The sequence below is a fragment of the Colletotrichum destructivum genome, chromosome 4 (assembly GCF_034447905.1).
Source record: "Colletotrichum destructivum chromosome 4, complete sequence".
Taxonomy (NCBI): Eukaryota; Fungi; Ascomycota; class Sordariomycetes; order Glomerellales; family Glomerellaceae; genus Colletotrichum; species Colletotrichum destructivum.
In genome coordinates this window covers 260,348-288,095 of record NC_085899.1, presented here as the reverse complement: position 1 = coordinate 288,095, position 27,748 = coordinate 260,348, and the positions used below count along the sequence as shown (strand labels likewise).

The window sequence follows — 27,748 nt, the reverse complement described above, 5'->3', positions numbered from 1 at the left end:
ACCTGATGTACTGCTGCGGATACAAGTGTGGCTACACCTTTACCTGGCAGGGGGGAAACCCTTTTTTTTATTTTTTTTGGCCTACAATCACAGTATACAAGCGGGAAAGGGTAAGCTTTTGGAGTCTCCACTCTAGCTTCAAATTGCGAGACGGCAAACCAGAGCCTTTTCCACCGCCGGAGTTGGTAAAGTATATGATAACATTGTTGTTGGCATGCCGATGAACGGGTAGCATACCCTTGAGATGCACGAGTCGGCCACTCAAGCCTCTACAACCAAGTTACAGCCATCTAGCCATGTTGCCGCACGAACTCACCAGTACCCGAGGGTGATCGGAAGACTGGAAGCTTCAAGCCCTGTCACAAGTCTTAACATAGAAGTGTGATGTAGTTGACTTTTTATTCTGCTACGACATTAGCATCGTGGATCTGCAATACAGCAATATACTTTCGGCTCCTCTCCGTTGGCAAGTCCTCGGGGAACGATCTCAGCAGGGAACGGGGTCCTCGGCAACCGGGGCCGCTTTTTTACTCGGGCGGACACCGCACAATTTTCATGGCGATCGTCCGGACCTCCTGCGAGGCCCTGTTGCAAAAACCTTTTAGACTTAACTTTTACCAGACTCGTCGAACCTTTCCTGAAAGCGCATCTTCATGCGATCAACTGGAGAGTGTACGACACGACTAATGTCGTATACCTCTTCGTCCTCCACCCCGTCGAGGCCCTGCTTGATGAAGTCGAAGCGGCGGACCGTAAGCGCCAGCACAACACGCATTTCCAACATGCTGAGCTCTTGACCAATACAGTTACGGGGCCCGCGCTCAAAGGGGCGGTAAGCGATATGCCGCATCCGTTGGTTTGGGTGCGGGTGTAGCTCGTCATCCCCGGCCTCGTCACTAATCAAGTCCTCTTCGGACTCAAGAAAGCGGCCGGGCCGAAAGTCCTCGGCATCAGGCCCCCAGTACTACCGGTCCCTGGGTCAGCCAGCCATTCCTTGTTTGGCGATTCAGAACTTCAGATTCCCTTCAAGAAGTTGAACTTACCTCGGGATTCTTCATGAGAAGGAAGTTGTTCACGTAGCATATCGCCCCTGCTTCAAGCCGCACCTGCTCGCCGTCGACATCAATGCAGAAGTCTTTTGCGGGCTCGCGCGTCGTTCCGGAGATGCCCCTGAGTCGCAGCGTCTCCTTGATCACGGCAGTGGTGTATGGAAGCTTCTGTAGCAGTTGCAGCCCGTCACGGAGCCGGGACGAAACGCCGGTTAGGTCCGTCCCGAGAACACTGTCGTGTTCGCTACGAAGCTCTCTCAGGACTGCTGGGTGCTTCCAGAGGTAGAAGAAGCACCACTGGAGCGCACACGCCGTCGTGTCCTGACCGGCCAAGATGAGAGTCTTGAACTGGTCGATGGACTGCTGAAACAGAGACGGGGTCCAGGTATCTGATCCGATATATTTCGCGGCGAAGCCAGTCTTGGTGTCTTGTTGTATAATGCAACCAATCCTGGAATCGAGGGTTCTGATTCAGAGAGATCAGCATCTGTATTTCCAGTAACTTGTCTCAAGAGTATATAACGATGGGAGGCCTGACAAGGGACCATCGGGTTCTAGGGATAGTATCGTACGCACCTCTGGTAGTCTTTCAACTTGCGTCTCGCCGACAGGCGCCGAATACCCGCCAACAAGCCAGACCCAAAGAAATGCGGTTGAAGAGCCACACTATCACGCAAGATAGTCAGCAGCCCGTCTGGCCCTTTCTCCCTCTCACCTTCTGCCGACTTCTGGGAGCCCATGTCGTAACCGACAACACAACTACCAATCACATCAGTTGCGAGGTCAGCAAGGTAATCGCCGAGAGGCACATCCGCCCCGGTCCCGGCTGCTTCGAGCAGCCTGGCGACAAAAGTGTTTGTATGATTAATCACTAAGGGTAGTGTTGAGTAAACAACTTTGGGTCGAAAAACTAAAGGGGGTCGACAAAATGCACATCAGCCTTTCGGAAGAGAGCCGGATTCGGCAACGTCGTACAAGTCAAAGGGGACTGACGTGGATTAAGTCGCTGGCGTACATGTCGCCATTCCCAACCCTGGACAGTTCCGTCAGGAAAGACAAAAAGAAAGCAAAAAAGGAAAATAATAAAAGAGCTTAATTGTGCAAGGTTGGACAGGTTGCCATGCTCACCTGGGCCGTGGAAACTGAACTAGCCCCGATCAAGGTTTTCAGACTGTCTGGTGTTGCCATCTTGGGTGTCGACTCCAATGCGTCTGAAGTCGCTCTGGTCAGCTGTTCGGCGATATTTGCGTCGGCGATGCATATCAAAGGTTGTTGGCGAGGCCACAGATCGACAAGGAACCACTTGGGCCTGTCGAGAGTCTTCCAGATGGTGTACAGGCCGTAATCTGTATCAGTTGTAAAGTCAGTCAGTCGCCAGCCGGCCGAATGAAAGGGGGGGGAAGCTTGCCTAGGTGTCGATCCGGGGCCACCAGAGGGGCCAAGTTGTCCAGGTTTCCGCGGAAGAACGATCGCGGCATCCCAGGCAAACGTTTCCATGAGTTTCGTATGACTGATGTCTTTCTGATGAAGGCTAGCCATTGTAGGAGCATGATGGCAACTGCTGCCGACGCCGCTAGGATCAGACCTGTAAGATTCATGGCGATGAGTGGCACTCAGAAAAGCGAAACCGACGTATACCAATGACGTGTCGGTGATTGGGCTCTTTTTTGGAGAATGTATGAGTAACTTGCGGAGGAAAGGAAAAGCGGTTCGTATGCGGGATGCGTCGAGGCTAAATGCATCGTTGTCACACGGGCTAGAAAGTAAAAGCTCCTGGAGACCCATCTGATTTCGATCCAGAACTGTTCTTCTTGTAGGTTGTTTCTAGTTAGACTCCAGAGTCTCGGCAAAGACTAACTTTACTAGAGTCTTCCAAGGTACATCAATCGACCCAAGCCTTCTGTATACATCGTATTTGTTTTATCTTTACGGACGCGTATTTCCAACAAAGACCTTTGCAGACAATGTTGCTCAAGAGCTGCTGCAATGCTGAAATTAATCTCCTCATCATTCCATGACTATATAGTGACTTATGCGGTGGCGCTCGGAAGGGATGCCTTAGTAAGATGTAGAATTGTTAAAAATAACGTGACAAAACAACTTCACAATCAAGCTCTCACAACTACGGTCTTTTGCCAAGATCACAAGACAAGAATAGTATACAACATGTCAGATCTTAGAGAAGAAACAATGAAAACAGCGGCATCAGGCTGCGGGGTCCCGGCGAGTGCGATAGAGGACATTCACGGCGTCACTCCCATGCAGGAGGGACTTTGGGCAGCCAGTCAGCGACAGAAAAATGCCTACAACTACGAGCTTGTCATGGAAGTAAGGGCAGAAGCAGTGGGAAGGCTGTGTGCGGCCTGGGCTAGACTGGTCAAGATGACACCGATGTTGAGGAGTTGTCTGGTCTTAACCGCAGAGGAAGACGGACGTGGATGGGCGAGAGGAAAATGTCACCGGCTCTTGCAAGTGGTCCTTTGCGACAGTTACCTGGAGTCTGAGAGGACTATTGGCGGTACCCAGTCGGAAGCTGCCCGGAGGCTTGCGGCTCTCGGCATGGCGTGGTTCCAGGTTGAATCTGGTATTGGTCCCACGAAATCGGAACAGACAAGAGCCACAAGGCAATCTTCTACCAAGCTGATATTGAGATTGCACCACGCATTGTTCGACGGCTGGGCAATGAGATTGGTTCTCCAAGAACTGAGGACGTGCTATCTCGGCGAACCCATCACTCCTCCACCGCCATTTCGGCGATTCGTTGAATACCTCGACCGTCTGGACTTGGGAAAAAGAGAGGAGGAGGAGGCTCGTCAGTTCTGGCATGATATGCTCTCAGGCAGCAGTCCGACGGAAATGGTGGTCTGTCCTGCTGGCCACGAGCCGACAACGGATGCTATTGCGTCGTTCATCAGCGAGCAGCCTCTTCTCACGCCTGTTTCGAGAGTAAACCATGAGCTCGGCTCGGCGACAACCGCGGCTACTACGGTCACAACGGCAACGGTGATACAGACGGCATGGGCAATGCTGATGGGGGCGTATGCCGCTACCGACGATGTCGTCTTTGCCGTAATCACGTCGGGCCGTGACGCCCCCGTGCCCGGCGTGCTCGACATGGCTGGGCCGACTATGGCGGCGGTCCCGAGCCGCGTGGTCTTGGCCCGAGACATGCCGGTGGAGAAACTGCTCGAGCAAGTCGCTCGAGACTCGCAGGCCGTTCTCCCGTATCAGCACTCGGGGATCTCGCGCATCTGCCTGGACTACGCCGGCATCACGCACGTGCCGCAGGTCCTCCTCCTCGTCCAGCCGTCCGACGTGGACGTCGTGGGCTTCAGCGCGAACTCGAAGCAAAACACGCCCGACGAGGCTGACGAGACTGAAAAATCTGCTTTCGACTGGCGCGTGACGTCTCACGTTGATCTTGTGCATCCGTACGCTCTGGTGGTTGAGTGTTGGATCCGGCGCGGCCGACCCGGGTCGAACTCGTCTCAGCTCCGATTCACGGCACGTTACGACTCGCGGCTCTTCACCGACACACAAGCCGGACGCCTGTTGGAGCAACTTTCTCACCTGGCCATGACCCTGACCGCCCACTTCGAGAAGCGGGACCCGTCCTCGGATCCTGTCACGCGCGTCGGGGATGTCGCGATGGCAAGCCCCAGAGACGTGGGCTTCTTGCAGCAATTGAATGAGACTGTTCCTCCTCCCGTTGAACGCTGTCTCCATGATCTATTTGCGGACAGTCGCAGGCTCTACACCAACGCTGTTGCTGTTGATGGGTGGGATGAAGAGTTCACGTATGCAACTCTCGATGAGTTGTCCGACAAACTTGCACAGAAACTAGTGTCTCGCGGTGTTGGAGTCGAGGTGTGTGTTTCTACCCCAAGATCATCATCAGAGTTGTCCGCTAACAAACCACCCTAGTCCAAAGTTCTGGTCTTCTCCCCAAAGTCAGCATGGGTTGTGGTTGGTCTCCTGGCCATCTTGAAGGCTGGGGGAGCCTTTGTCCCGTTGGAACCAGCTCACCCGGATAGTCGTCTACGAGATATCACTCGTATCTCGGGTGCTTCGGTGGCTCTCGCACACCCCTCTCTTGTACCGCGTCTTAAAGAGCTTGTCCGGTCCAAATCCGTAGTTGATGTACTGGACATGACAGACACATCCCTCACTGAGATGGAGTGCGTTGCGCCCAACACGGGTCGCACGAGATCATCCGAAGCGTGTCCATCAGACCTCGCATATATCATCTTCACGAGCGGAACCACGGGAATTCCCAAGGGAGTAGAAGTCCAGCACCGAGCCGTGTGCTCGAGCATCACCGCACGCATGGGCCCGGCTGCCATGGCCATGACACAAGGCTCGCGGGTGCTGCACTTCTCTCCGTACTGTTTCGACAGCATGATTGACGAGATATTCATGGCTTTGTCCAGTGGTGCCTGTATCTGCGTCGGCCACGAAGATGAGCTCAAGGATGACTTGAGCGGTGTCATCGACAGGTACGCCGTTACCTGGGCCTTCCTCACTCCATCAGTGGCGCGTACGATAGATCCCAGGAGCGTGGCCGCTGCCGGTACGCTAGAGACACTCTCGCTCGGCGGTGAGCCCGTCTTGGCAAACGATGTTGAGCAATGGCGTGGGCATGTTCCGCAACTTCGCAACGGATACGGACCAACTGAGTGTTGCGTCATATGCGTTGTCGGAGACTGTTTTCATGAGCGTGATGGGCCGCCTCTTTACTCGGGCTATTCGTATCTCGGGACGCCTCGGGGCTGCCTTGCCTGGGTTGTTGATCCCAAGAACCCGAGCCGCCTCAGCCCTATTGGAGCAGCTGGCGAGCTACTCGTGGAAGGGCCAAATCTGGCTCGGGGCTACTTGGAAGATGGAGATGCCACATCTGCCAAGTGGATCAAGCCTCCAGAGCTTCCCGTGCTTCTCGAAAATGAGAGTGGTCTGGGATCTCATGCTCGGCGTCGAGCATACCGCACCGGAGATCTTGTTCGCAGTACGTATGATATCCACATACGCAATATCGATACCGAATAGGAGGTTTCTTTGCTAACCCGCACGGGATAAAGTGCAACCAGACGGCTCATTGCTGTACCTGGGCCGGATAGACGGCGACAGTCAAACAAAACTTCGAGGGCAACGTTTCGAGCTCTCCGAGGTGGAGAGCCATGCGTTGTCTGCTCAAGACTTTATGCAACTCGGCGTGCGTGAAGTTGCTGCTTTTGTCTTTGAAAGATGTGGCCAGGATCGAGGTCAACTCCTCTCAAGTGTTCCCGCCACAACACCCGGCACAAGGGCTCTCGCGCTGGCTTTTGTACAAAGCCAGCACGAGATCAAGACCCTCAACACGCCCGACACGCGCATTCCTGCAACGGATACGAGAACATTGAACAGAGAACAGATGCCGCAGACATTGCAAATGCCAGCAGGACTCAGAGACAGGGTACGCCATGTTTGCCAAACCTTGAGCGCTGCTCTTCCGGCTTACATGGTTCCGACCTACTGGGTCCCCATCGACAGAATGCCGTTGATGCCTTCTACAAAGACAGATCGGCGGAGGCTTGCTCAGCTGATGCAGAGCTTTTCTGCAGAAGAAGTTGCCGTGTTTTCAGCCGAGCATGCGACTCTCGAGCATAAGGCGGCCACAACCTCAGCCGAGAGGAAACTCGCGAGGCTGTTCGGCTCTGTGCTGGATACTGATCCCGAAAAGATCAGCGTGTGTGGAGACTTCCTCAGCCTCGGAGGCGATTCCATCATGGCCATGCGTCTGGCCGCGTCCTGTCGCTCGGACGGCTTGTATGGAGTGACCACTGGGTCGATCCTCAGGCTTCGGACTATCGAGGCCCTGGCAAAGAATCTTGGAGGTGATAACATAGATGCGTCACTGCAGGGTTCGGTCAGTGACGATGTAGATGGAAGGTCGCCAGGACGCTCGATGATACCTCCGGCCTTTTCTATTCTGAGGTTCCTGGAGATCCCAGAATCCGAGGCAATTGGAGCTGCCGTTGACACCCTTGGTGTGGCTGCGTCATGTATACAGGACATATATCCAGCCACGCCGCTACAAAAGGCACTTTTCACGCTTGGGAGTATACATAACGATGCGTACAAGGGCGTCTTCGTCTTTGATATCTCTGCAGCTACTAAGCTCGATATCGTCCAACGCGCCTGGGCCGCTTTGAAGGCCGCAACCCCGATCATACGCACTCGGCTGTTCAGGTTCCGCTCAAGTATCTGGCAAGCTGTGGTTCAGAATGATGGTTCAACCTGCGCAGTCATTACTTCGGACAGTTTGGAGAAGTATCTTGAGGAACAACGGAACATTCTTAGAGAAATGACGTTTGGATCCGAGCTGTTTTCTGCAAGCATCGTTGCTGTGGACAGCAGCCAAGGGCCGAAACAACACCACTTGGTCATGAGCGTTCATCACGCGGTGAGTTCATGCTATTTCCTCTGCACCACAGACTTTACTCAATGACAACTTCCGAATCTGGCTGTTGCTGATACTACCCGTACAGCTGTATGATGGGTGGTCCATCGGGATCATCCTCAAGGAGTTTGAACGAGTATGCAGTGACAGCGCGTGCCTGAGCAGGAGTTTCTGCGAGAAAAATGCCTACTCTCGGTTCGTGAACTACATTGTTAAGGTGGACTCTGCTTCAAGCCGCGACTTTTGGCGGGAGTATCTTGGCGACTCTCACAGCACCTATGCCACGTTTCCAGATATCAAAAGCAGGCCACCTTTTCAGCTTGATATGAACCGACGCCCCCAGGGCGCCCTCACGGATTCTACGGCCGAGATCAGATCAGGTCTCCCGGAAAAGGAATCGCATTTTACTTTATCAGCTGTCATGTACGCAGCTTGGAGCCAGTTGGCGGCCGCCTACAGCAGTTCCGACGATGTCATCTTTGGCGTGACCAGCCACGGCCGAGACATTCCCGCACTCCCACACAGCTGGGACATCGTTGGCCCAACAATTGCGACATATCCACTTCGTGTGAAGATTCCCTCGAGATCATCTGAAGCCCTAGTGCATGACTTTGTTCGGGGAGTAGAGGAGGGGGCAGCGATGATCACGGCCAAGGGATTTGAACACTATGGCCTCGACGAGATCGGAAGAGCCACTGCCAGCGAAGAGTCCGGTGGTACTGCTGCATCTTCTTGCTCGTTCCACAGCCTGGTCATAATTCAGGCTCCGCAAGAGCGAGAAACAAGGAAGGGAATTTTCATCAAGGTGCGGGATGTCGGCGCCAACGCACACCCGTATCCCTTAGTCCTCGAGGCGACCCCTTTGCTCGACACGGGAGAGCTACGCATCACCGCTCACTACGACTCTTCTCTCCTAGATCAGGAAACGGTGCTGAGGCTCTTGAATCAGCTATCACACGTTGTACAGGAGACGGCCCGACTGGCAAAGCCTGGGACCGGCGCGAAGCTCCGAGATGTCAGCCTTCTAAGCCCTGCTGATGCGTCGTCCATCTTCCTCGACTGGAACGCCAGCTCGACCCTCCCCTCCCGTGTCGACAACTGTGTCCACGATCTCATCGCTGCCCGTGTCGAGGAGCAGCCTCACGAGCCCGCGGTATGTGCCTGGGACCTTAGCCTCAGCTACGCCGAGCTACAGAACCTTGCCGGCAGCCTGGCCGCTGTCTTGACGAGAGAAGGGGTCGAACCAGGGCAGTTTGTCGTGATATGCGTTGAGAGATCGTCGTGGACGGCGGTGTGCCAGCTTGCGGTGCTCAAAGCCGGAGGTGCCTGTGTGTTGCTCGATCCGAGATACCCAAAAGGTAACGTTTGCCCCCCCCTCCCCCCAAGGCTGGAGTGAACGCTCAGAATCAGCTGCTACCTCCAATTCAAAATGTTGATGTTCTGTCTGTACTGACCCTTGGGTGAAAACCGCCGCTTAATTCCGTAGCTCGAAACCAGGACATAATCTCACAGTCTCGGGCCAAGTTTGCCGTTGTATCCAACGCAACCAGGGCCCTTTTCTGTCGATCAGATCTCCCTGTCACCACAATTGTCGCCTCTGAGGTGCTCCAGTCTCAGTCTGTAACGGGCATGCCGCCGTCTCCCTCAACTCCACCCACAGAACAACCAGCCAGCACGCCAGTGAGGCCTTCGGACCCGGCTTACTGTGTCTTCACTTCAGGCAGCACAGGTTCGCCGAAGGGCATCGTCATCGACCATGCCGCGCTATGCACTTCAGCTTCTAGTTACGGCCCAGCCTTGGGCCTGGGTCCTTCGTCTCGCGTCTTGCACTTTGCGTCGTGCACATTTGACGTGAGCGTTGGAGAAATCCTGACCACATTGATATATGTAAGTTGGCCGTCTTAACATAGACCTTGCGTGTATTAAAATACCGTGTTAAATACTAGATATGTGCTGATCATTGACTTACTTTCCAGGGCGGCTGCGTTTGCATACCCGACGAAGAGGCAAGGCTGAATGACTTATCTGGCTGTGTCGATTCCTTCCGTGCCAACTGGCTATACCTTACCTCTTCAGTCGCGGCGATACTGAACCCGAGGGATCCCAGAGTGTCGTCCCTGAAGACGTTGGTTGTCGGCGGGGAGGCCGTACAGCAGCAAGTTGTCGAGACTTGGGCAGAGAGCAACGTGACGTTGATCAACGCATATGGGTAAGCCAAAGTCATGCCTGGCCACATGTGCAGACAAACACTAATATGTTGCTGTATAGCCCCGCTGAAACAACCATCTATTGTTCGTCTCGTATCGTAACCTCGAGAGACACAGACGCTAGAGACATTGGCAAAGCCATGGGCTGCCGCATGTGGATTGTCTCCCCCGACGACCATCACAGACTGCTACCCATCGGCGCCACGGGGGAGATTGTCGTGGACGGTCCCATCCTAGCTAGTGGCTATCTCAACCAACCAGACCTGACCGCGGCACACTTCACATCCTCTGTGCCTTTTCTCCCTGAAGGCCACAGAGTGTACCGCACAGGGGACTTGGCCTGTTATGCCGCCGACGGCAATTTTCACTTCCGAGGGCGGCGCGATACGCAAGTCAAGGTCAATGGTCAACGAGTCGACGTCCTTGAGGTCGAGAAGCAGATCCTGACGTTGAATGAGCCACCCTGGAGCGTGCAACACGCGGCCGTCGTATCATTCAAAAGGCAGGTCCTCGGTCATACCAATGCTTTGACGAGGGGAGAGATGTCACAGTCTGAGGAGCTTGCGGCTTATGTCTGTTTTGATGATCCGAAAGCCGCCTCTGGAAGCATGCCACTGGTACTGCCAGGAAGTAATGAGCAAGGCCTAGCGATGACAGCTTTGCTTCCTCTCACAGCGACTATATCTATGAAGTTGTCTCATGTCAAGAGCCGCCTGCAAGACGGATTGCCGACGTACATGTTGCCCACTGTCTACTTGCCTGTAGCTGGCCTTCCTAGGACGACATCGTCGAAGCTAGACCGAAAGGCCCTCAAGCAAACAGTAGAAAGCCTCTCTGAGGCAGAACTACTCGCTCTATCCGCACAAGCCTTAAGCCACAGGTCGGATTCAGATGGCTGTCTCACGTTAGAAAGCAAAACCCCAATCTCAAGCTTAAACCTGCCTCGCGATGGCCTAGAGTCAGAGCTGTGGCGCATCTGGAGAAAGGTTCTAAGCCGGGGCGGAAGCATACAAACCGAAGACAACTTCTTTGCCCTCGGCGGTAACTCTCTCTCGGCCATGCAACTAGTCTGGCAAGCCCGGGCTCAGCGGTTGGAGCTGTCCGTGTCGGACTTGTACAGCAATCCCACCATCTCGCAACTGGCCGATATTGTACGGGTACGAGCACGAGGCAAAGGAGGAGGAGGAGGAGGAGGCGGACACAACCTACCGACGCCGCCGCTTACAGGACGCTTCGAATACACCCCCGAACCATTTTCCATGGTGGCATCGGAGGAGAAGGCTGCTGTTGAGCTCGAAGCTGTACGACGTCTCGGTATCAGTGCCGATGCTATCGAGGACATATATCCGGCGACAGACAACCAGGTCGGACTTTTGCTGCAGACAGAGCAGCGAGCTGGTCTATGGGTGGCAGATGATTGGTGGGAGCTCCCAGATGGTCTCAATATTGACAGGTTTCGTGCAGCTTGGGACGCCGTGGTTGATAGATGCCCTATCCTACGGACACGCGTACTGCAGGTTGATTCGGGCCCAGCCTCGCAGTCCAGGGCCTACCAGGTCGTCCTACGTTCTGAGACCGAATCTTGTCAACAACAACAGCCCTCGAAGATATCTAGGGACAAAGAATCGCCATGTGAAATGGGCTTCGGGACACATCTTTCTTTATATCGCATCATCACGGGTTCATCTGGGAACATGCTCCAGTGGACACGACACCATGCCATTTGTAAGTCACACACACAGCAGGAGGTTTCAGGGGCTGAAAATGAATGAGCACTTCTTCATTTTGTGTCTCTACTCTCAACCAAGCCCGCTAAAAGCAACGCTTACTGACCCCGAGGAATAACTAGACGACGAATGGTCAACCCAGCTCATCCTTGGCCTGGTAGCCGACATGTATCATGGAATAACGCCACGGGACACGCGACCGTTCTCGTACCATGTCCGCGCTTTACAGAGCTTGGACAAAGACGCCGCGAGAGCGTTCTGGCTGTCGGAGCTGGCCGGCGTCGGCGCCGATGCCCTTCAGGCGTGCTGCTTCCCGTGTGGTAGTACACATGGACTTGCACAAAGCCCGACCGTCTCAGAGCCTGCTACACAGAGCCAGATGAGACGGGACTTGAAGCTGCGTGGTCTGGGAGAAGAAACCTATCCAGGAAGCGTCGTCGGCGTCTCCGTGGCGATGTCAACGGTCCTCGAGGCGGCTTGGGCTTTCGTCATGTCAGCCTACACCGGATCGCAGGACACACTCTTTGCCGTCGTCCAGTCAGGCCGCACCAACGATGCTGATCCCGGCATCCTCCAAGTGGTCGGCCCAACCATATCACTCGTGCCGCGTCGAGTACGTTTGGACGACCGGCAGGAGCTGGGTTTATTCTTTCGAGCATGTCAACAACGAGCACAAGCAGCAGTGCCGTATGAGGGCATCGGTCTCGGGATCATGAGTAAAGTCCTGTCTGGAAGCCACGCGTCGATCAACAACCTCCTCGTCATACAGGCCGGCGTCGCAGGGGCAGTCCACCACGACAATATTGCTGGCAATAATGGACTCGCCGCTCTGGGCTTGCGTCCGGTGACTACCGGACTTCCCTCGACTGACACGGCTGCGTTTCCATTCGGGCTGGTCCTTGAGTGTGTTGTGCCACGCCTGGACGGTGGCCCAAGGAACAACCATTTTGAGCTAGTTGCCCACTATGACAACGTCTTCATCAAAGAGGACACAGTGGACTGCTTGATCTCGCACTTCCAGCATGTGGTCAACGAGATGGTCCAACTACCTTCTGAGACTATCCTCGGAGATCTCTCTATCTGGGGGCCCGATCAAACCAGCCCTCTTCTGCGTCGCCTACGCGGGAATCCTCCGCCTGATGCCGTGGAGACTTGTGTCCATGATCTCGTGGCGAGGCACTGGCACATCGATTCCCAGGTCTTGGACCATCCTGTCGTCGTCATGCGCACCAGAGGCAGTGATGGACCATCACATCCGACCTTGACGTACAGAGATCTGGGCAAGTATTCCGGCGTCATCTGTAGTCGCCTCAGCCAGAACACCGAGATGCGCTCGGCATTTGCGACAGGAGAAGAAGATCGGCGGCGCCTCTTTGTGGCCATCTGCCTGGAAAAATCAGTCTGGACCATCCCAATCATGATAGGGGTGTGGCAAGCCGGGGCAGCCGTCGTACTGCTGGACCCAGAACTGCCACGATATCGCCTGCGTAAGGCCGTTCAACAAGTCAACGCCGTCCTGGTCCTTGTGTCTCGAGCAACTCGACACTTGTGGGATGAGCCTGATGTTAGAAACGCCATGGAAGGGCCGAACATTACGAGCTTGCTGATGACCCTTCCCCTCGAGGAAGAGGAAGACTCTCGTTCTCAAGAGGAAACGAATCTCCGAGAATCAAAGTCTGAGGATGCGTGCTACTGTGTCTTCACCAGCGGATCTACCGCCGAGCCAAGGGGCGTCATCGTCCAGCATCGAGCTATATGTACCAGCGCCATCTACCACGGATTCGAGGCGGCTCTCGACTACACATCCCGTGTGCTCCAGTTCTCGTCCTACTCGTTTGACGTGGCCATCGACGAAATGATCACCACCCTGATCCACGGCGGTTGCGTATGTGTCGTCGGCGAGGAGGACCGCAAGTCCCCGGCGGACCTAACAGACGCCATGCGCGAGATGGACGTCAATGTCGCGCTGCTGACGCCGGCGGTGCTCCAGACCCTCGACGTGGACAGCGTACCCGCCTGCCTCAGGACGCTGGTGGTCGGGGGGAGTCCACTCAACTCGTCTCTCTTGACGCAGTGGGAGGACCGCGTACGGCTGCTCGTGGCGTACGGTCCGTCGGAGTGCAGTATCACGGCAACAATGAACTCGGACGTAGGAAACAGCCCGCCTGGCACTATAGGCCGGCCAGTGGGGTGTAGAGCCTGGGTTCTTGGTCCCGTACAGACGGACAACCACGACGAGGCTACCTCGAAACAAGATCCGAATCCTCGTATGTTGCGTCTGGTGCCGCTCGGTTACGTCGGAGAACTGGCCATCGAAGGTCCTATCTTGGCCGAGGGCTACATCGGCAACCCAAGACTCACAGCCGAGCGCTTCATCCTCGCTTCAAATGTGGCGGGTGATTTCTGCCGTGTCACGGGTTGCCCCCCGGAAACACGGTTGTACAGGACCGGCGACCTTGTTAGCCAAAATTCGGATGGCTCGCTGTTATTCCTTGGCCGGATGGATTCTCAGGTCAAGGTCCGCGGCGTCCGCGTTGAGCTCGAGGCCATCGAGCACTGCATTCTCGAATCAACCGATGTCCGAGGCGTTGTAGTTGCTTATCCTGAGAAGGGGCCTTTCTCTGGACGCTTGGTTGCCGTTGTTCAACTCCAAGACCAAGACATCCGATATGAGAGCAGCCTGTTGACACCGGCATCTGCCACCGCTGAATCCTATATTCAAATCACTCTCGCTCCGGATAGCGTTCTGAGGGCTGTCAGAGCTCACGTCAAGGACCGTCTTCCGCTATCCCACATCCCAACTGTCTGGGCAACTGTTGGACAACTACCTCTCCTACGTTCCGGAAAGGTCGATCGTGCCGCCCTACGGAGACAACTAGAGAATCATGATGCTTTTACCGTTCATCAAGAAAGCCCAGGGCAGAATGGCTTCTCTTCCGTGGCAAGAACACCATCACCGAGAGTCGAAGACCGGAGGACATCCACGGGCACGCCCACATACACATCTCCGATCGAGACCAAAGTCAGAGAGTTGATGGGCCAGATTCTCGGCATAGACCTCTCGTCGGTGCCGAGCACTTCCAGCTTTGCTCGGCTAGGTGGCGACTCTCTATTGGCAATGCAGTTGGTTGCTCGTGCCAGGACGGCGGGCGTGCCAGGTATCAGCGTAGCTAAGCTGCTCGGTGACACGAGCATCGCGGAGTTGGTTCAAGAGGCCTCGGCGGCAGCAACAGAGCCAAGGTCTCGAAACTCACCAACGAAGAGGCGCTCGGTTCGGCGGCCGAGGTTAAGGTCCATAGAGTCCCCAGAACCATCAGAAGCCATGTACGACCAGTACACCATCGCCCTCACCTCTCCGCAGCGCATGTTCTTCATCCACTATCCCTTTGGCCCGGGCTATTTTAACCAGAGCGTTTCCGTATCCATACGAAGTCCACAGCCAACCCTCACACCGTCAGACATCCGTGGACATCTTCTCAGCCTGGTCGAAAGGCACCATGCGCTACGCTCGCGTTTTTGGCGGAGACGAGCCCATGCCCCTGAAGGGGACGAGCTTGTCTGGCACTGGGAGAGCATTGTCACAGAAGATACAGCCGGCTCTCTACGGTTCCGTGCCCATGTGCTCGACGGCGAGACGGTCGACATTGCCCGGGTTGCCCTCGAGACGCACCAGAGCCTCAACATCAGCTCTGGCCCCCTTTTTGCTGCCGACTTGTTCCATCTGCCGCATGGTGATATGGAACTGTTGTTGGTTGCCCACCATCTTGTCGTCGACATCGTTTCTTGGTCTATTCTCCTCGGTGACCTTGAGGCTTTGCTACTCGGGGCTGAGCTTGGCCCGGATCCAGCGTCGCCACCACCTGACTCTGGGATTCTCTTCTCCAAGACCAGAGATATCAAACAACGAGAATGCATCCCGGGAACTTCGACTAATGAAGAGGAGGCGCTCAGGTTCTGGGATGTGGACGTGCGTGGTTCCTCCACGGGCTTTGAATCCCTGGCCGGCTCGCGGTCAGTAAGATTTAGCATGTCCCTCGGGAAAACCGATTCGCGCCTCCTGTCCGAAGCCGTGTCGTCCATTGACCAGCTCGAGATAGGAGACGTCGTCGAGGCGGTCGTGGCCAAGGTCTTTGCAACCTTCTGCCGCGATAAAGGCCGTATGTCCTCGCCCCTTGTTTACGCAGAAGACCACGGTCGAGACTTTGATGACGATGAGGGAGGAAACACCAGCATCACGAGAGTCGGATGGCTCACACGCGTTCGTCCGGTTGATTTTTCTCTTTTGAGCCCGCAAACATCTCTCGTTGAAGCCATATGGCATGCGAGGAGTGGCCGGCAGAAACCTTCATGCGAAGCTTCAGGATCCACAGCATGGATACCCCCTCTCCCCTTGGAGCTGGTTATCAACTACACCGGCAGACCGCTGGTACGCGGCGGCTCATCATCAAAATTGACGCCCAGATCGGGGCCCTTGCAGCCCGTCTCGACGACAGCCGCTGCTGCGTTGGCCACAGTACCGGATACGGATCCGTGCTTGATGCCATTGGCTCTGATCGAGGTGCTGGCGGCGTTTTCTGAGGGAGACGGACTGGAACTGACAGTAACCTACGACGCCCGAATCCAGTCTGTCGGTATGGTGCGCTGCTTTTTGGAGTCCTGCGTCCGGGTTCTCCGTGACGAAGTGATTCCCAATCTCGCAGTAGACTCGGTTTCGGGATGGCGCAGCAACCTTAGATTCCTGCCGGGGCTCGATGACGAGACCACAGAGTACACAACGAGCCAGAGGCGTCGGAAATTGGTGATGGAGAGGCTTGGACTGGAAGTAATGGACGAGATCGAGACCGTCAGGGCTTGCAGTACGGCTCAGATGCAGATCCTCCTGGCTCAGGCCCAGGCCCAGGCCCGGGTGCCACACAGCTCGGTGTACCAGGTGCAGGCCGTCTGGGAAGTCTCAACTCCGAGGCTTCACGATCATGAATTTCGGCCAATAGAAGATGCCCAGAGCCATGTTACACATGGCCTCGACTTGGCCACGCTGCAAAACGCGTGTGAGGCGGTCGTTAAGCACCATCCCGCGCTGCGCACAGCCTTTGTCCAGCTCCCTGATATGGCGAACCCGGTCCAGGTCGTCTTGCGCGATGGCTGTGCGGATACGGTCTTGCGAGTTACTCCTAAGGCTTTTCGCCCTAGCGAGCCTTGGTCGGCAGCAACTGCGCATCTCGAGCTCCGTATCAACCATGCGTCCTTTGACGGCTCCTCAAGCGCCCTAATCCTAAGAGACATTGCCACGGCGTATACTGGCGAGCTTTTGGATCCTTCCAGTACCTCAGCGGCTCACGGGTATTTTAAAAACTTGATGAAAGCCCGAGACGAAGTCCAGATGGCCGACGCGTTCTGGGCACAGCACCTGGCGGATGTGGAGCCTTGCCGTCTGCCCCCACTTGGTTCCGGCCCCGGCCCCATATCCGGCTCCGGCTCCGGGACCAGCAATTTTGGCGACACCGACTCGGCTATTGGGTCCTTCGACGAGTCCTTGTCCTTCAAAGGTGATAAATCCTCCCTTTCCAGCTGGTGCCGGCGGTTCGGGGCAACGACGGCCGTAGCCATCCACGCGGCGTGGGCCGTGGCCTTGAACGCGTACTGCTATACAAGCAGCACAGAGGCCCATGACGTCTGCTTCGGCTGGATCTCCTCGGGACGAGACGCTCCGGTGGACGGCTTGGAGAAGGCGATAGGAATGTTCGCCAACCTCCTTGTCTGCCGCGTACAACTCGGGCCGGACACCCTCCTGCGGGATGCCGTGACCGCCACGGCTCGAGGCATGGCCGAGGAACTCCAGCATCAGATCGGCAGGCCGCAGCTCCACCGGCACGGTGAGCCTCTCTGTGACACTCTCGTAACCGTACAGTCGGTATCTTCATCTAGAGATCCGCCGGGCCCTGGCCAGTTGAGCTTCCGGCAGATAGAGGGGCTCGACCACGTGGAGTACTCTCTCGTCCTCAACCTCGGGCTCGCGGGGGACAACGACGACATCATCGACTGTCGTGTCACGTACGACGACTTTAGGATCTCCGAGACGGCAGCTCGTGCATTATTTGCCGTCTTCCAACAAGCCTTGACGGCTATCATCACCACTGCGGCCGACAGCGCCGCTACGGTCTCTGATATCGATCTCTTCCCCTCTTTCCACCACGAGCTGGCTCACGATTTCAATAACACCCACACCAGTGGCAATAACACAGAACGGCTAATTCCGATCGATCATCCACTTGAACAGTCGTATACTCCAGCTCCCTCGGCCTCCACCGTCGTATCCCTCTTCTCTGACCAGGTACGGGCACGACCAGATGCAGTCGCCGTCGATGCCTGGGACGCCTCCCTCACGTTCACCCAACTCGACGGCCTTTCCATGTCCTTGTGTCAACACCTCGTTCATCGCCTCGGTCTCTCTCGTGGCGATCATGTTGCCTTCCTCTGTGACAAGTCGGCGTGGGTCGTCGTGGCCATGTTGGCCGTTCTGCGCGCCGGCGCCGCGTGTGCGTTTCTCTCCCCGGCCGACGGGCTCAACAGGCTGCGCAACATGGTGACGGAGCAGATGCGCGCGAACGTCGTAATAACAAGCCCGGCCCACGAAGACAAGGCGAGGGCCTTGCTTGGTGACAGCCACCGCAACGACCGCAACAGCAGCCGTGTCGTCGTGCTGGATCCCGACTCGTACGTGTTCATACAGGATCCCTGCATCGGAGCCAAAAGCTTGCTGGATCGCAGCCAGCCAGACAGTGTGGCATTTGTTCTCTTCACGTCTGGGAGCACCGGCACGCCCAAAGGCATCAGGTTGGCGCACTCATCGCTGTGCCTGAGCATCCTCAACTACACCCGCCGTCTGGGCATCTCGCACCAGTCCCGCTTGTTCCAGTTCTCAGCCTACACGTTCGACGTCGGTATCGGCGATATGCTCGCTTCTCTAGCCACTGGGGCCGTTCTGTGCGTCCCCTGCGAGCAGGACAGACTAGGTGACCTCAATGGGGCCATCGACGGCTTCCGGGCAACTCACGTTATCCTAACACCCTCCGTGGCCGCCTTTCTGCGACCGGAGCGTCTCGAGAACAGTGGCCTCCGGACGATGGTCCTCATCGGAGAGGTCGCAACGTCGGAGTTGTACAAGACGTGGCACGGCCGGGTCCGGCTCTTTAACGCCTATGGGCCGGCCGAGTGCAGCGTTCTCACCACCGTCCACGAGGTCGGATCTCCAGACGACAACCCTGCCGTCATCGGCGCCGCCGTCGCCCCCCCACTGCCGTGTCTGGCTCGTCGATGCTGCGGACCCTTCACGTCTCGTCCCCGTCGGCTCTTCGGGGGAACTTCTCATCGAGGGGCAGCACGTTGCTTTGGGCTACCTGAATGACCCCGAAAAGACTGCCCGGGCCTTCAAATCCGCTGACGAGGCTCCCGCAGCGATCTGGCCACTGCTCCCGAGGGCCAGTCTTTACCTCACAGGCGACTTGGCGAGGCTCGTTCCGCATCATGGGCTAGTCTTTCTGGGCCGCAAAGACCTGCAGATCAAGCTCAGAGGGCAGCGTGTCGAGATGGGAGAAATTGAGTTCCACATCCGTCGCAGAGCACATGAGTGTCTGTGTCATCTCCGGCAGTTGAGGGGTGACCGTGAAGATGGTGTCAGTGTCATGGCGGCCGTGGTTGTCGCAAAGCAGGCCAGTGGTGAAGATGCATTGGTGGCCTTTGTGTCTCTTACTCCTGGGAGCGAACTCATGTTGGAGAATGACGGTAGGGATCGGGACGAGGATGATGAGGACTCCCGGCTGAGTGACGAGTTCTTCGTCCACCTCAGAAGCCGGCTCAGCCTGGATCTGCCATCCTACATGGTTCCATCCATCTTCCTGCCCATCAGTCGTCTTCCGCAGACGCCGTCAGGCAAACTCGACCGTAAGAAACTGCTGCAACTGGCGAATGAGCATTGCAGTCCTCAAGCGGCCAGATGTTTGGATGCTACAAAGACAAACACATGCAGCATTGATGATGAATTGCACCATCCATCGGCTCTTGCCAACACCTTCAGTCCATTACAACAAAATCTGCGGTCTCTCTGGGCCAAGGTTCTCAAAGTAAAGGCAACATCCATCGGCCCCAACGATAACTTCTTCAGCCTCGGCGGTGACAGCATCCTCGCCATGCGTCTTGCAGCTGCCGCCCTCGAGGAGGGCGTCCATCTGTCCGTCCTGACCATCATGAGATATCCCATCTTTTCACGCATGGCCGCCGAGGTTAACCAGAACCAGGGGGTAGACACCAATCATGACGCAGTCGAGCGTCGTAACGGACATGCTGAGGACTCGCCCGGCGACACTACCGCTGTTGATGACATCTGGGCTTCACTACAGCCTCTAGATGACCAAAGAGAATTCCCTGCAACGAGCTTCCAGGAGGCAATTCTGGCTTTCAACATGGCACCGGCTCGAGGTTTCTTGAACTATTTCATCCTGAAACTCGACTCGCGAGTCAACACCATCCATCTTGAGGCGGCCTGCCGTTCTGTGCTTACACGGCATCCGGTTCTACGATCGTCTTTTTCTTATAGGGAAGAAAGGCTATTCCAACGTATCCTCCCGCTGGAGGCGGTCAATCTCCAGACACTCAACATCCTTCATACAGTGAGGTCTGAACCCTCGAGCACCATAGATACTCACACCGCCGGCTTGATTGAATCTGATCGAAACGCGCCGTTAACATGGGGCGACTGTCTGACAAAGGCCTTCATCATACGGCACCAAGCCACAGGAGCCTCGAGGCTCGTCCTTCGCCTTTCCCACGCCTTGTATGACGGCATGTGCCTGTCAACCTTGTGGGATGACCTCAGCTCCGCCTACAACAGCGGTTTTCAACCAAATTCTGCCACCGATGAACAAGAATATGGCTTCGTGCAGTTCGCCTCCGCCGTGGCGGCAGACGTGCCTCAATCTTCTCAGGCGTTCTGGTATGGTCTCCTTCGTGGCTCCGACATCACTCCGGTGGTCCAAAATAAACACCAGTGGGAAACGGGTGCTTTCATACAGGCGACCCCAACCCTAGGTCTGATGCAAAGGCAACAATCTTCGATCGTACCCTCCCGTAGCCTTGTGATACCTTCCTTCACGCCGGCCTCGGTGCTCAAAGCCGCCTGGGCAGTCGTGCTCGCGGCCAATTCCCCTGGGGTACGCGACGAGGTTGTCTTCGGCCACGTAGTCTCGTGCCGCGAGACCCTGACCCCCTCGATGCAGGATGCCGTCGGCGCCTTCGTGAACTGCGTCCCCGTGCGGGTCTACCTAGCGGCTGTAGGTGATCTTCGCACTACAGACACGGCATCCGCGGTTCGGCGGCTCATCGAGCAGGTTCAGGAGCAGCATGTCGCCGGTCTACCGCATCATGCCGTCGGGCTCGGCCAGCTCGTCCGGGCGGGCTGCGTCGAGTGGAAGCGGGCGCGCTTCTGCTCGGTTGTCCAGTACCAGAATCTGCCCGTCTCCAAGGCCAGGGGTCTGTCTGTTGTCGAGTCCGGGCCGCTTCGGGGGACGGACATCGAGGTCGACGGTCGGGCCGGGGCGTACGCCGACGTGTGGGTCACGGCGGTGCCTCTTGATCCCGAAAGGACCGAAGTTGAAATTTGTTATGATTCGTCTGTCGTTGAAGACCGACTTGCACAGGTATTGCTTGAAGGGCTTTGCACGGCGCTGCGAAGCATGTGCGACTAGGTTAGAAGCTGTGCTGGCTCTATCTTAAATTCATTTGAGCAGAGAAAGTGCTTGCTCACGGCGATGTGTGCGAAATGTTCTGGGTGAGCTAGAAATGTGGTATGATCTTGGTCTTTAGATGTCACATCACTTGTACTCCTACGCACTAGCTAGATAAAGCCAGCCATGAGCAAGAATCTTTCTCATCAGCCCGGCGTTTTGTTTACATTTACGCTTTAACAACCTTGATCAGCCGGTGCTGGTCACTTTTACAACCATATAAATAACATGAAGTCTATATACTTCCCTCTCCCCAAACTATAGAGTGGGAAGAATGATATCGCAGAGGTTGAAACAGTCAGTACCAGGAGGAGCCATTCTACCGTCGAGACTTCCCTGTTTGGGAGCTTTTGTTCCTGATGCAGGTTTCTAAGATATAACTTACTCGTTAGGGTCGCTAGGGTTGGTAGCAATCAAAACTAAATTATATAAAGTCTTGGGCTCTGGTCCTACCCACGACATTAATCAGTCACTATAAAGTGAGTCACCGGCTATAGTATCAAGGCGAGGTGAGACACTGCCTAGGCCTCTCCGGGTGAGCCGGTATCGAATGCTTCACACTGATGACGACCGTCTTGTTTATCCCACCCTTGCACACATAATCGGACTCCGCATTCTCAAGATGGATCATGGACCCTGAAGGACAGGGGCACGCATAATCCCGTTCTGAACCTCCGTCTTCTCCCCCGTGGACGACGACCAGCTGCTGGGTCGGCTGTGTGCCATCAAACCAGCCATCGGTTATCTTTCTAGACGCAACGTACCCCCTCGGCGTCGGTCGCTTCGGCTGCGTGGGATGATACGAGTACGTTGTGAACATGAGTTTGGACGCGAGTATGTCGATACTAGATCAACCACCAGTCAGTCCCTTGTCAGCAACGGGAGTCGGACCGAGCAGATGGGGGATGTGTGTGGTTCCGGGTCAAAAAAGAAGAAAAAAAAACCTACAACATGACAATCGGAAAGAGGCACTCCAACGTGTAAGCGAAGCGATCGATCTGACTGGCCGGGTTCGTGGCGCTCTGGGCCGTGATCTGGAATGAGTAGGTCACGGCCCTCATTATCCCCAGGAGGGCCAGCGTCGCGAGACGGACCTCGGTGCTGCGCATGAGATACCTGAAGAAATCGGCCTTGAGGGCGGCCCGGGCCGAGGTCGACATGACCTCGGCGAAGGTGTTAAGCAGGAAGAAGGCGCTGACGCACTCGAGCGAAGCGATGAGGACGAAGTAGCCGATGTGGAGGTCGTTGACGGTGTTCTGCAGGTTCGCGTTGCCCCTGAGGATGTACCGGACGCGCGACACGGCGATGGCGATCCGGATGGAGACGATGGCGAGGACCATGCTCCAGAAGAGGGTGTTAAACACCATCCACCTCGTGTCCTTCAGGATCCTTCGGAGCAGGGCGTAGCTGTAGAACGACAGGGCGACTTCTTGGATCTTGAAAAACTCCCGTCAGCTTGACTGTTCATCTGTGACCAGCAAGACACAGATTCATCAAACTCAAAAAAAGAAGGTAAAGGAGAAGACGGACTCACCACCCAGAATGCGTCTCCAACCGCCGAAGCAGCCGCCTTCTGCTGGAGTGAGTAGCTCTCATCGTAATAGGCGTAGTAACAGAGCCCGTTCGCGATGGCCCCGGCGGCGGACGAGACGATGGGCACCACGATGATCTGCGAGAAGCTCGTGATGCCGATGATGAGGAGGCCAAACAGCACGTTGGTGGCGCCGATGGTGCTGAGTATCGACCAGCTCAGCTCGAAGTAGACGGGGATGATGGGTGTCGACATGGTGGCGCCGGCGGAGGAGGTGGTGGTGATGGGATCTCTCGATGCTGCCGCATGGCAGACAGGTGCTATGCCTTGTGTAACGTCGAGAGGGAGGAGAGGGTCTTCAATCGCGGAGAGGGGAAGTGAATGTCGTTGGACGGGCTATTACTCTTGAGAAGCCCCGTGGAATCGGGGGGGAGGAAGCTTCCCAAAGGCATCCTTGACAAGGTCTCAAGGACAGTTGCGCACCCAGGAGGTCAAACCAAACCATGTGTATACATCGTAGAGGGACGAGGCGCCCCCCCCCCTTGCGGGCGCAAAAACGGCATTCTTGCTGCAGCCCACTGCCTGGCCGTTTACAAGTACGTGCTGCTGTCGTCCAAGGTGGTCCCTTGTCGTTGTTATTTTCTGGCTGAAGCCCTTGAAGGCTGTTGTCACCTATCGACTTTCACTGCCGTCCAGCCGGTATGCACCATCCCGGGACTGTGTTTTGAGTCTACTCAGAGGCACATAACCTTTTGGCAGCTAACCTAAGATGAAGGACCGATGTGTTCGATTGGCTTTGGTTGGCGGCGTAGGGTTCTTCATAAGACAATGGCTCAGAGCTTGGGTTGTTTCCCCCCTCTTTCTCTTCCCCCCCTCGATCCTCTTTCTGCTTCTTCCACTTGGTGAGGTTGGTGAGGTTTGAAGAGCATTTGGTATGCAGAGCCCGTTGAAGCTGGATTCAATATACATGACAACTTGTCGACGTCCGCGGCGACATGAGTAGGTGAAGAAGTACAAGAATTCCCCCATCTCCCCGCAATTTGCAAAGAGATAAAGTTGTTACGGAAACGTTCTGAAGGTTCTTGAACCTTGAAAATCCCATCGTGTCCCACCACCGCATGTAGGCAGTCCCCGGTAAACACGTCCGACTTGACCTCGAAGCACGTGTCAAGGTTCAACTTTGCAAGAAAGCTTATGGGCACCACCACCAACAACAACAATAACAACAATAACAACCCCTCCGACGTGTTCACCCCCCCCTACCACACCATGCCTGCGCAAAAGTTGCGACTGCGCGTCCCCACCAAAAAAACGTGGACACGCTGATCATCACCATGCAGGACAAAAGGGGAGAACCCCGAGCGATTTGCCCGCCGAGCGACTTGCCCGAACCGTAGTCGGGCTCGGGAGGGGCCACGGGTGAGTATCTACAGGTATGTCGTATGTGTACACTACTACCACGCGAAGACGTGAAAATGACGACGTTTGTGAGTAATGCTTGGCAAGGCGCGGCGGCTCTGGAAGAATCCAACAACCGCTCCAGCATGTCCGTCCATCCACAAGAGCCAGCCAACCCCCCACCCAATGACTTACGTGGCTTGGGTTCGCGAATCTCAACCTACCTACCTAGTCAGGTCAGGTAAGGTAACTAACAGATGCTGCGGCGCCAATGGTACGGCGAAGAGCATGTTCCGTGTCACGTGTGCAACTCTTTTACGGGACGAGTTGACCTGGATGCCGCGTGTATCAGATCATTGCAACCTCATTTTCTCCTTGCTGCGATAGGGTGGGTGGGGGTGTTCGAGCTGCAAGTCTTACTTGTTGGAAGAGAAGTCACGCCAAGTTGATTTGCGACGAGGGCGATTTTGACTTTGTGCATCGACCTTTTGTACAAGGAAACCGAACCGGCCTCCCCCTCCTCGATGGCTCGTCATTGGAGGGACCAAAAGTAAGCGCAGGAAGTGTTGGAGCTCGGGCATTCAAGTTAGGGGGGGGGAGGGGAGGGGAGGGGAGGGGAGGTTCGGCAGGACTGTGAGTGGTGCGCTGGACGGCGTGACCCTCCGGTCGACCTTATTCGATGTTGAGGTTGAGGAACGGATGTACGATGTATGCATGGCCAGGACGATTATCCCGCCGGCACATCTGGTTCTTGGTTCTTGGCTATGCTACACCCGGGTACGCTCACATTTCCACCGTTCCGTGACAGGTAGAAATTCTGTCCGGTTGCTCAGGCGGCCGGGCAGTAAAGTACATCGCACTAGCCGGGAATCAAAGTCAAGAGCAAAAGTCAGAGTCAAAGTCGGAGTCAAAGTTGTGGTTGGAGTTGCAGTCGCCAGTTGCAGCCCCGGGAACCCGTTCTGTTCGATCCAGTTAACATGGATGGGGGGGGGGGGGGGGGGTTGTTTCGAAGAAATGAGAAAAGGAGACAGCCAAACCATGGCTTCCTCGGATGAGTCTGATGAGTCGTGTAAACTCCTTTTCTCGCCGAGGAACAAGCCAAAATAGGAAACGGGGGTCGTCGTCTGGCACCTAGACCGCCTCGACATGTCTCCCTTGCTGAACAGCCCTGGCGGAGACTCCTTGAGCAAGGCAACAGAACTGACCGTCGGGTTAATAGTCCGCGGATGTTGTAGCAACGTTTTTGCGCAGTGAAACCTGGACAAAGTTTCCTTCAGTCGCAGCCTTTGCTCGCGGACTTGAAGGGAGCTTTAGAAGGCCGAAAGGCAGTCCGTACATTTCGGCCGAGCCTCCACGTGAGTTTCACGTGGTCGGAGGAGTAAACATACAACCAGGGTTCTAGCAGGAGTATATCACGGTTCAATATCGTTGATCTCGTTATCGCTTTGTTCCCGACGTAGAATCGCGATATGCTGTGTAAACGACGAACCCCCCCATAACGCCCAAACACACCATACACACGTTCAAAACCAACCAACCAACCATACATCTCTACCAGCCAACTGATTTTCTTTGTCTTTTGACGACTGTTCCTGTAAGACGCCGTCCGTTGATCCTGTTCCGAGACGCCGTATAGCCCGTGGCAAAGAAGAAAAGGCTACTCTAGGACGAAATCATCACGCCCCCTTGCTAGTCATTTCCAATGGACCAAAATTGACATCTTCCCCCCCCTTTTTTGTTCTAAGCCGGTGCCCCCTGGGATTGTGCCCTCGCGCTGTGCGAGGCGGCATCGTCGAAGCCAGAGAAGCCGCTTTCCGACCCCAGCGAACGGATACCCGCCTTGGAATCAATGTCGAAGCCCTTCCAGTCGACGTTGTATCCTTCCCCGTCGTCTCCTCCGTTCGTGCAGTTCTGGCCGTGTATTTGCTGCAAGCCACCACCATTACCATTACTATTACCGCCGCCGCCGCCGCCAGACGCCGCCGCCATGCTCGACTGCACCAGGTTCTGCGCGGCGCCCGAGATGTACTCCTCGATGAAGGAGCACCCGCAGCTGCCGTGCTGGAGCACCATGTTCTTGAGCATCAGGATCTCGCTGCGCAGCATGGCCGCCTCGCTGTTGAGGGTCCTGTTGACGTTCTCGATCATGGCCTCCTGCGTCTGCAGCTCGGCGATGCCCTTTTGCTTCTTCTTGCGGCACTTGTACGCCGCCTCGCGGTTCCGCGCGCGGATGCGGTTCTTCTTGTCGTTGGCGCCGGCACCGGCACTGGCGTCGAGCTGTTCGTCCGCCGTCTCACCGGCGGCGCCACTCGCGACCGAGGCGGTCGATGTCCGTCGAGGCGCGTTCTTTTTGCGTGATTTTGCCATGTTCGTCGTCGTCGTTGTCGCTGTCGCTTTCGTCTTTGGTGACGCCGCGCGGGTAGTCTGGGCGGTGACCCCCTCGGAGAGCCTGGGACGGCCTCGGCGGCGTTTCGGTGCTTCGGCGACGGCCGTCGACTCCTTTGGTTGGACGGTGATTGTCTCCTTCGGCAACCCGCCGAGAACGCGAGGGTCAATCGGAGGCGCCGGCTGGACGAAGCTCGTGCTGGGCGGCGAGATGACGGAGCTAGCGGGCGAGGACAGCGAGTCGTCGGCGGCGGCGTTGCTCATGGGGGAGTCCTGACAGCCTGAAGAGCTCTGCGTCGGTGTCGAGGACGGTCGACCCACTGCCGATGCCGACGGAGCCGCTTCGAAGACGGAGTTCAGGGTCGAAGGGTCGACATAGGCCGACTGGGAGGGGGTTGTCCCGTATGCCGCCGGTTGCTGCAGGCGTTGCTGCTGCTGCTGGAACAGGAAATGCGTCCGTTGGTTTTGTTGCTGGTGTTGTAGTTGCTCATGGCGAAGCTGTCGTAGGATCTCATCGTCTGTAGAATTGTTCATAGAGCTGGGGATGGGTTCGAAAAAAGCCGCTCTATTCGGAAATTCACTCTGTCGTACGACATGTAAACCGCCAGAAGAGGAGTCCATCATGTCCGCCAGACTAACCAACTCTCTTGTGGGAGCGAGCTAGGCTGCGTGCGATTGAGACTGACTGATTGTGGTGGCCAGGGAGGGAAGAAAGAGAGTTTGCAAGGGGGTCGTCAGTCGTCGAGATTGGTTGGTTGAGCTTTGGGTCCCAGAGTTCTGGAAGAGGTACTGTTTCTTCTTCTTCTTCGTCTTCTTCCGCTAATGATGATGTGGAGTAGGAAGAGAATGATGATGATGTTGATGATGGTTCAATGCTTCAACGCAGTTGTCGGCGCGTTGTACAATTGGCAGGCTTTTGGTAGCTAAACACAATACAGAGGGATTTGTAGTGGGAGAGGTGGAAGTTTCAACTCAGGCGGTTGAACCAGGAATCACAAATATGTGCAAAGACCCATGAGGGAGGGAGAGGAGAGGCATCAATCAAGTAAGTACCTACACCACAACAAGTAAAAAGGAGCGGGGGGAGCTCGTCAGTCTTGCACATGCCTAAGTACACAGCAACAGGCCAACAGCAAGACGGGGCAAATACCAATGGACCGGACAGTACATTACAGTACAGCACGGCACAGCATGGGCAAAGGCAAGGCAAAGGACGGTAACTCAATACGGGAGAGT

General features: G+C 55.9%; 4 protein-coding genes across 4 annotated transcripts; 1 reads left to right on the top strand and 3 right to left on the bottom strand.

The window, feature by feature from the left end:
- Window positions 1-607: 607 nt before the first annotated feature.
- CDEST_05995 (Putative cytochrome P450) lies at window positions 608-2,647 on the bottom strand (the record flags this gene model as incomplete). The annotated part of the gene is made up of 6 exons (XM_062922154.1): window positions 608-964; window positions 1,044-1,515; window positions 1,626-1,959; window positions 2,043-2,082; window positions 2,178-2,395; window positions 2,539-2,647. 6 exons carry the CDS (start codon window positions 2,645-2,647, stop codon window positions 608-610), a joined length of 1,530 nt encoding a protein of 509 aa, XP_062778205.1.
- A 388-nt stretch (window positions 2,648-3,035) lies between these two features.
- On the top strand, window positions 3,036-21,159 carry CDEST_05994 (Putative AMP-dependent synthetase/ligase domain, Condensation domain, AMP-binding, ANL; the record flags this gene model as incomplete). Its single annotated transcript, XM_062922153.1, has 9 exons — window positions 3,036-4,916; window positions 4,974-6,051; window positions 6,125-7,488; window positions 7,574-8,843; window positions 8,972-9,372; window positions 9,462-9,694; window positions 9,754-11,417; window positions 11,542-18,701; window positions 18,799-21,159. 9 exons carry the CDS (start codon window positions 3,036-3,038, stop codon window positions 21,157-21,159), a joined length of 17,412 nt encoding a protein of 5,803 aa, XP_062778204.1.
- A 451-nt stretch (window positions 21,160-21,610) lies between these two features.
- CDEST_05993 (uncharacterized protein) lies at window positions 21,611-23,076 on the bottom strand. Its single transcript, XM_062922152.1, has 3 exons — window positions 22,733-23,076; window positions 22,147-22,634; window positions 21,611-22,043 (listed from the first exon to the last, which is right to left on the bottom strand). Exons 1-3 carry the CDS (start codon window positions 22,982-22,984, stop codon window positions 21,698-21,700), a joined length of 1,086 nt encoding a protein of 361 aa, XP_062778203.1. The 5' UTR covers window positions 22,985-23,076; the 3' UTR covers window positions 21,611-21,697.
- A 2,452-nt stretch (window positions 23,077-25,528) lies between these two features.
- On the bottom strand, window positions 25,529-27,547 carry CDEST_05992 (Putative transcription factor Jun, basic-leucine zipper domain-containing protein). Its single transcript, XM_062922151.1, has one exon. It carries the CDS (start codon window positions 27,134-27,136, stop codon window positions 25,868-25,870), a length of 1,269 nt encoding a protein of 422 aa, XP_062778202.1. The 5' UTR covers window positions 27,137-27,547; the 3' UTR covers window positions 25,529-25,867.
- Between the last annotated feature and the right edge of the window lie 201 nt (window positions 27,548-27,748).

What these genes read in the sequence shown, in the direction of transcription:
- CDEST_05992 (XM_062922151.1), bottom strand. Translation starts at nt 27,136, where the DNA reads ATGATGGACTCCTCTTCTGGCGGTTTACATGTCGTACGACAGAGTGAA.
- CDEST_05993 (XM_062922152.1), bottom strand. Translation starts at nt 22,984, where the DNA reads ATGTCGACACCCATCATCCCCGTCTACTTCGAGCTGAGCTGGTCGATA. An exon ending in TTGGAGACGCATTCTGGGTG is followed by an intron (nt 22,635 to 22,732) that starts GTGAGTCCGTCT and finishes GAGTTTTTCAAG; the next exon opens with ATCCAAGAAGTCGCCCTGTC. An exon ending in CTCTTTCCGATTGTCATGTT is followed by an intron (nt 22,044 to 22,146) that starts GTAGGTTTTTTT and finishes TGGTTGATCTAG; the next exon opens with TATCGACATACTCGCGTCCA.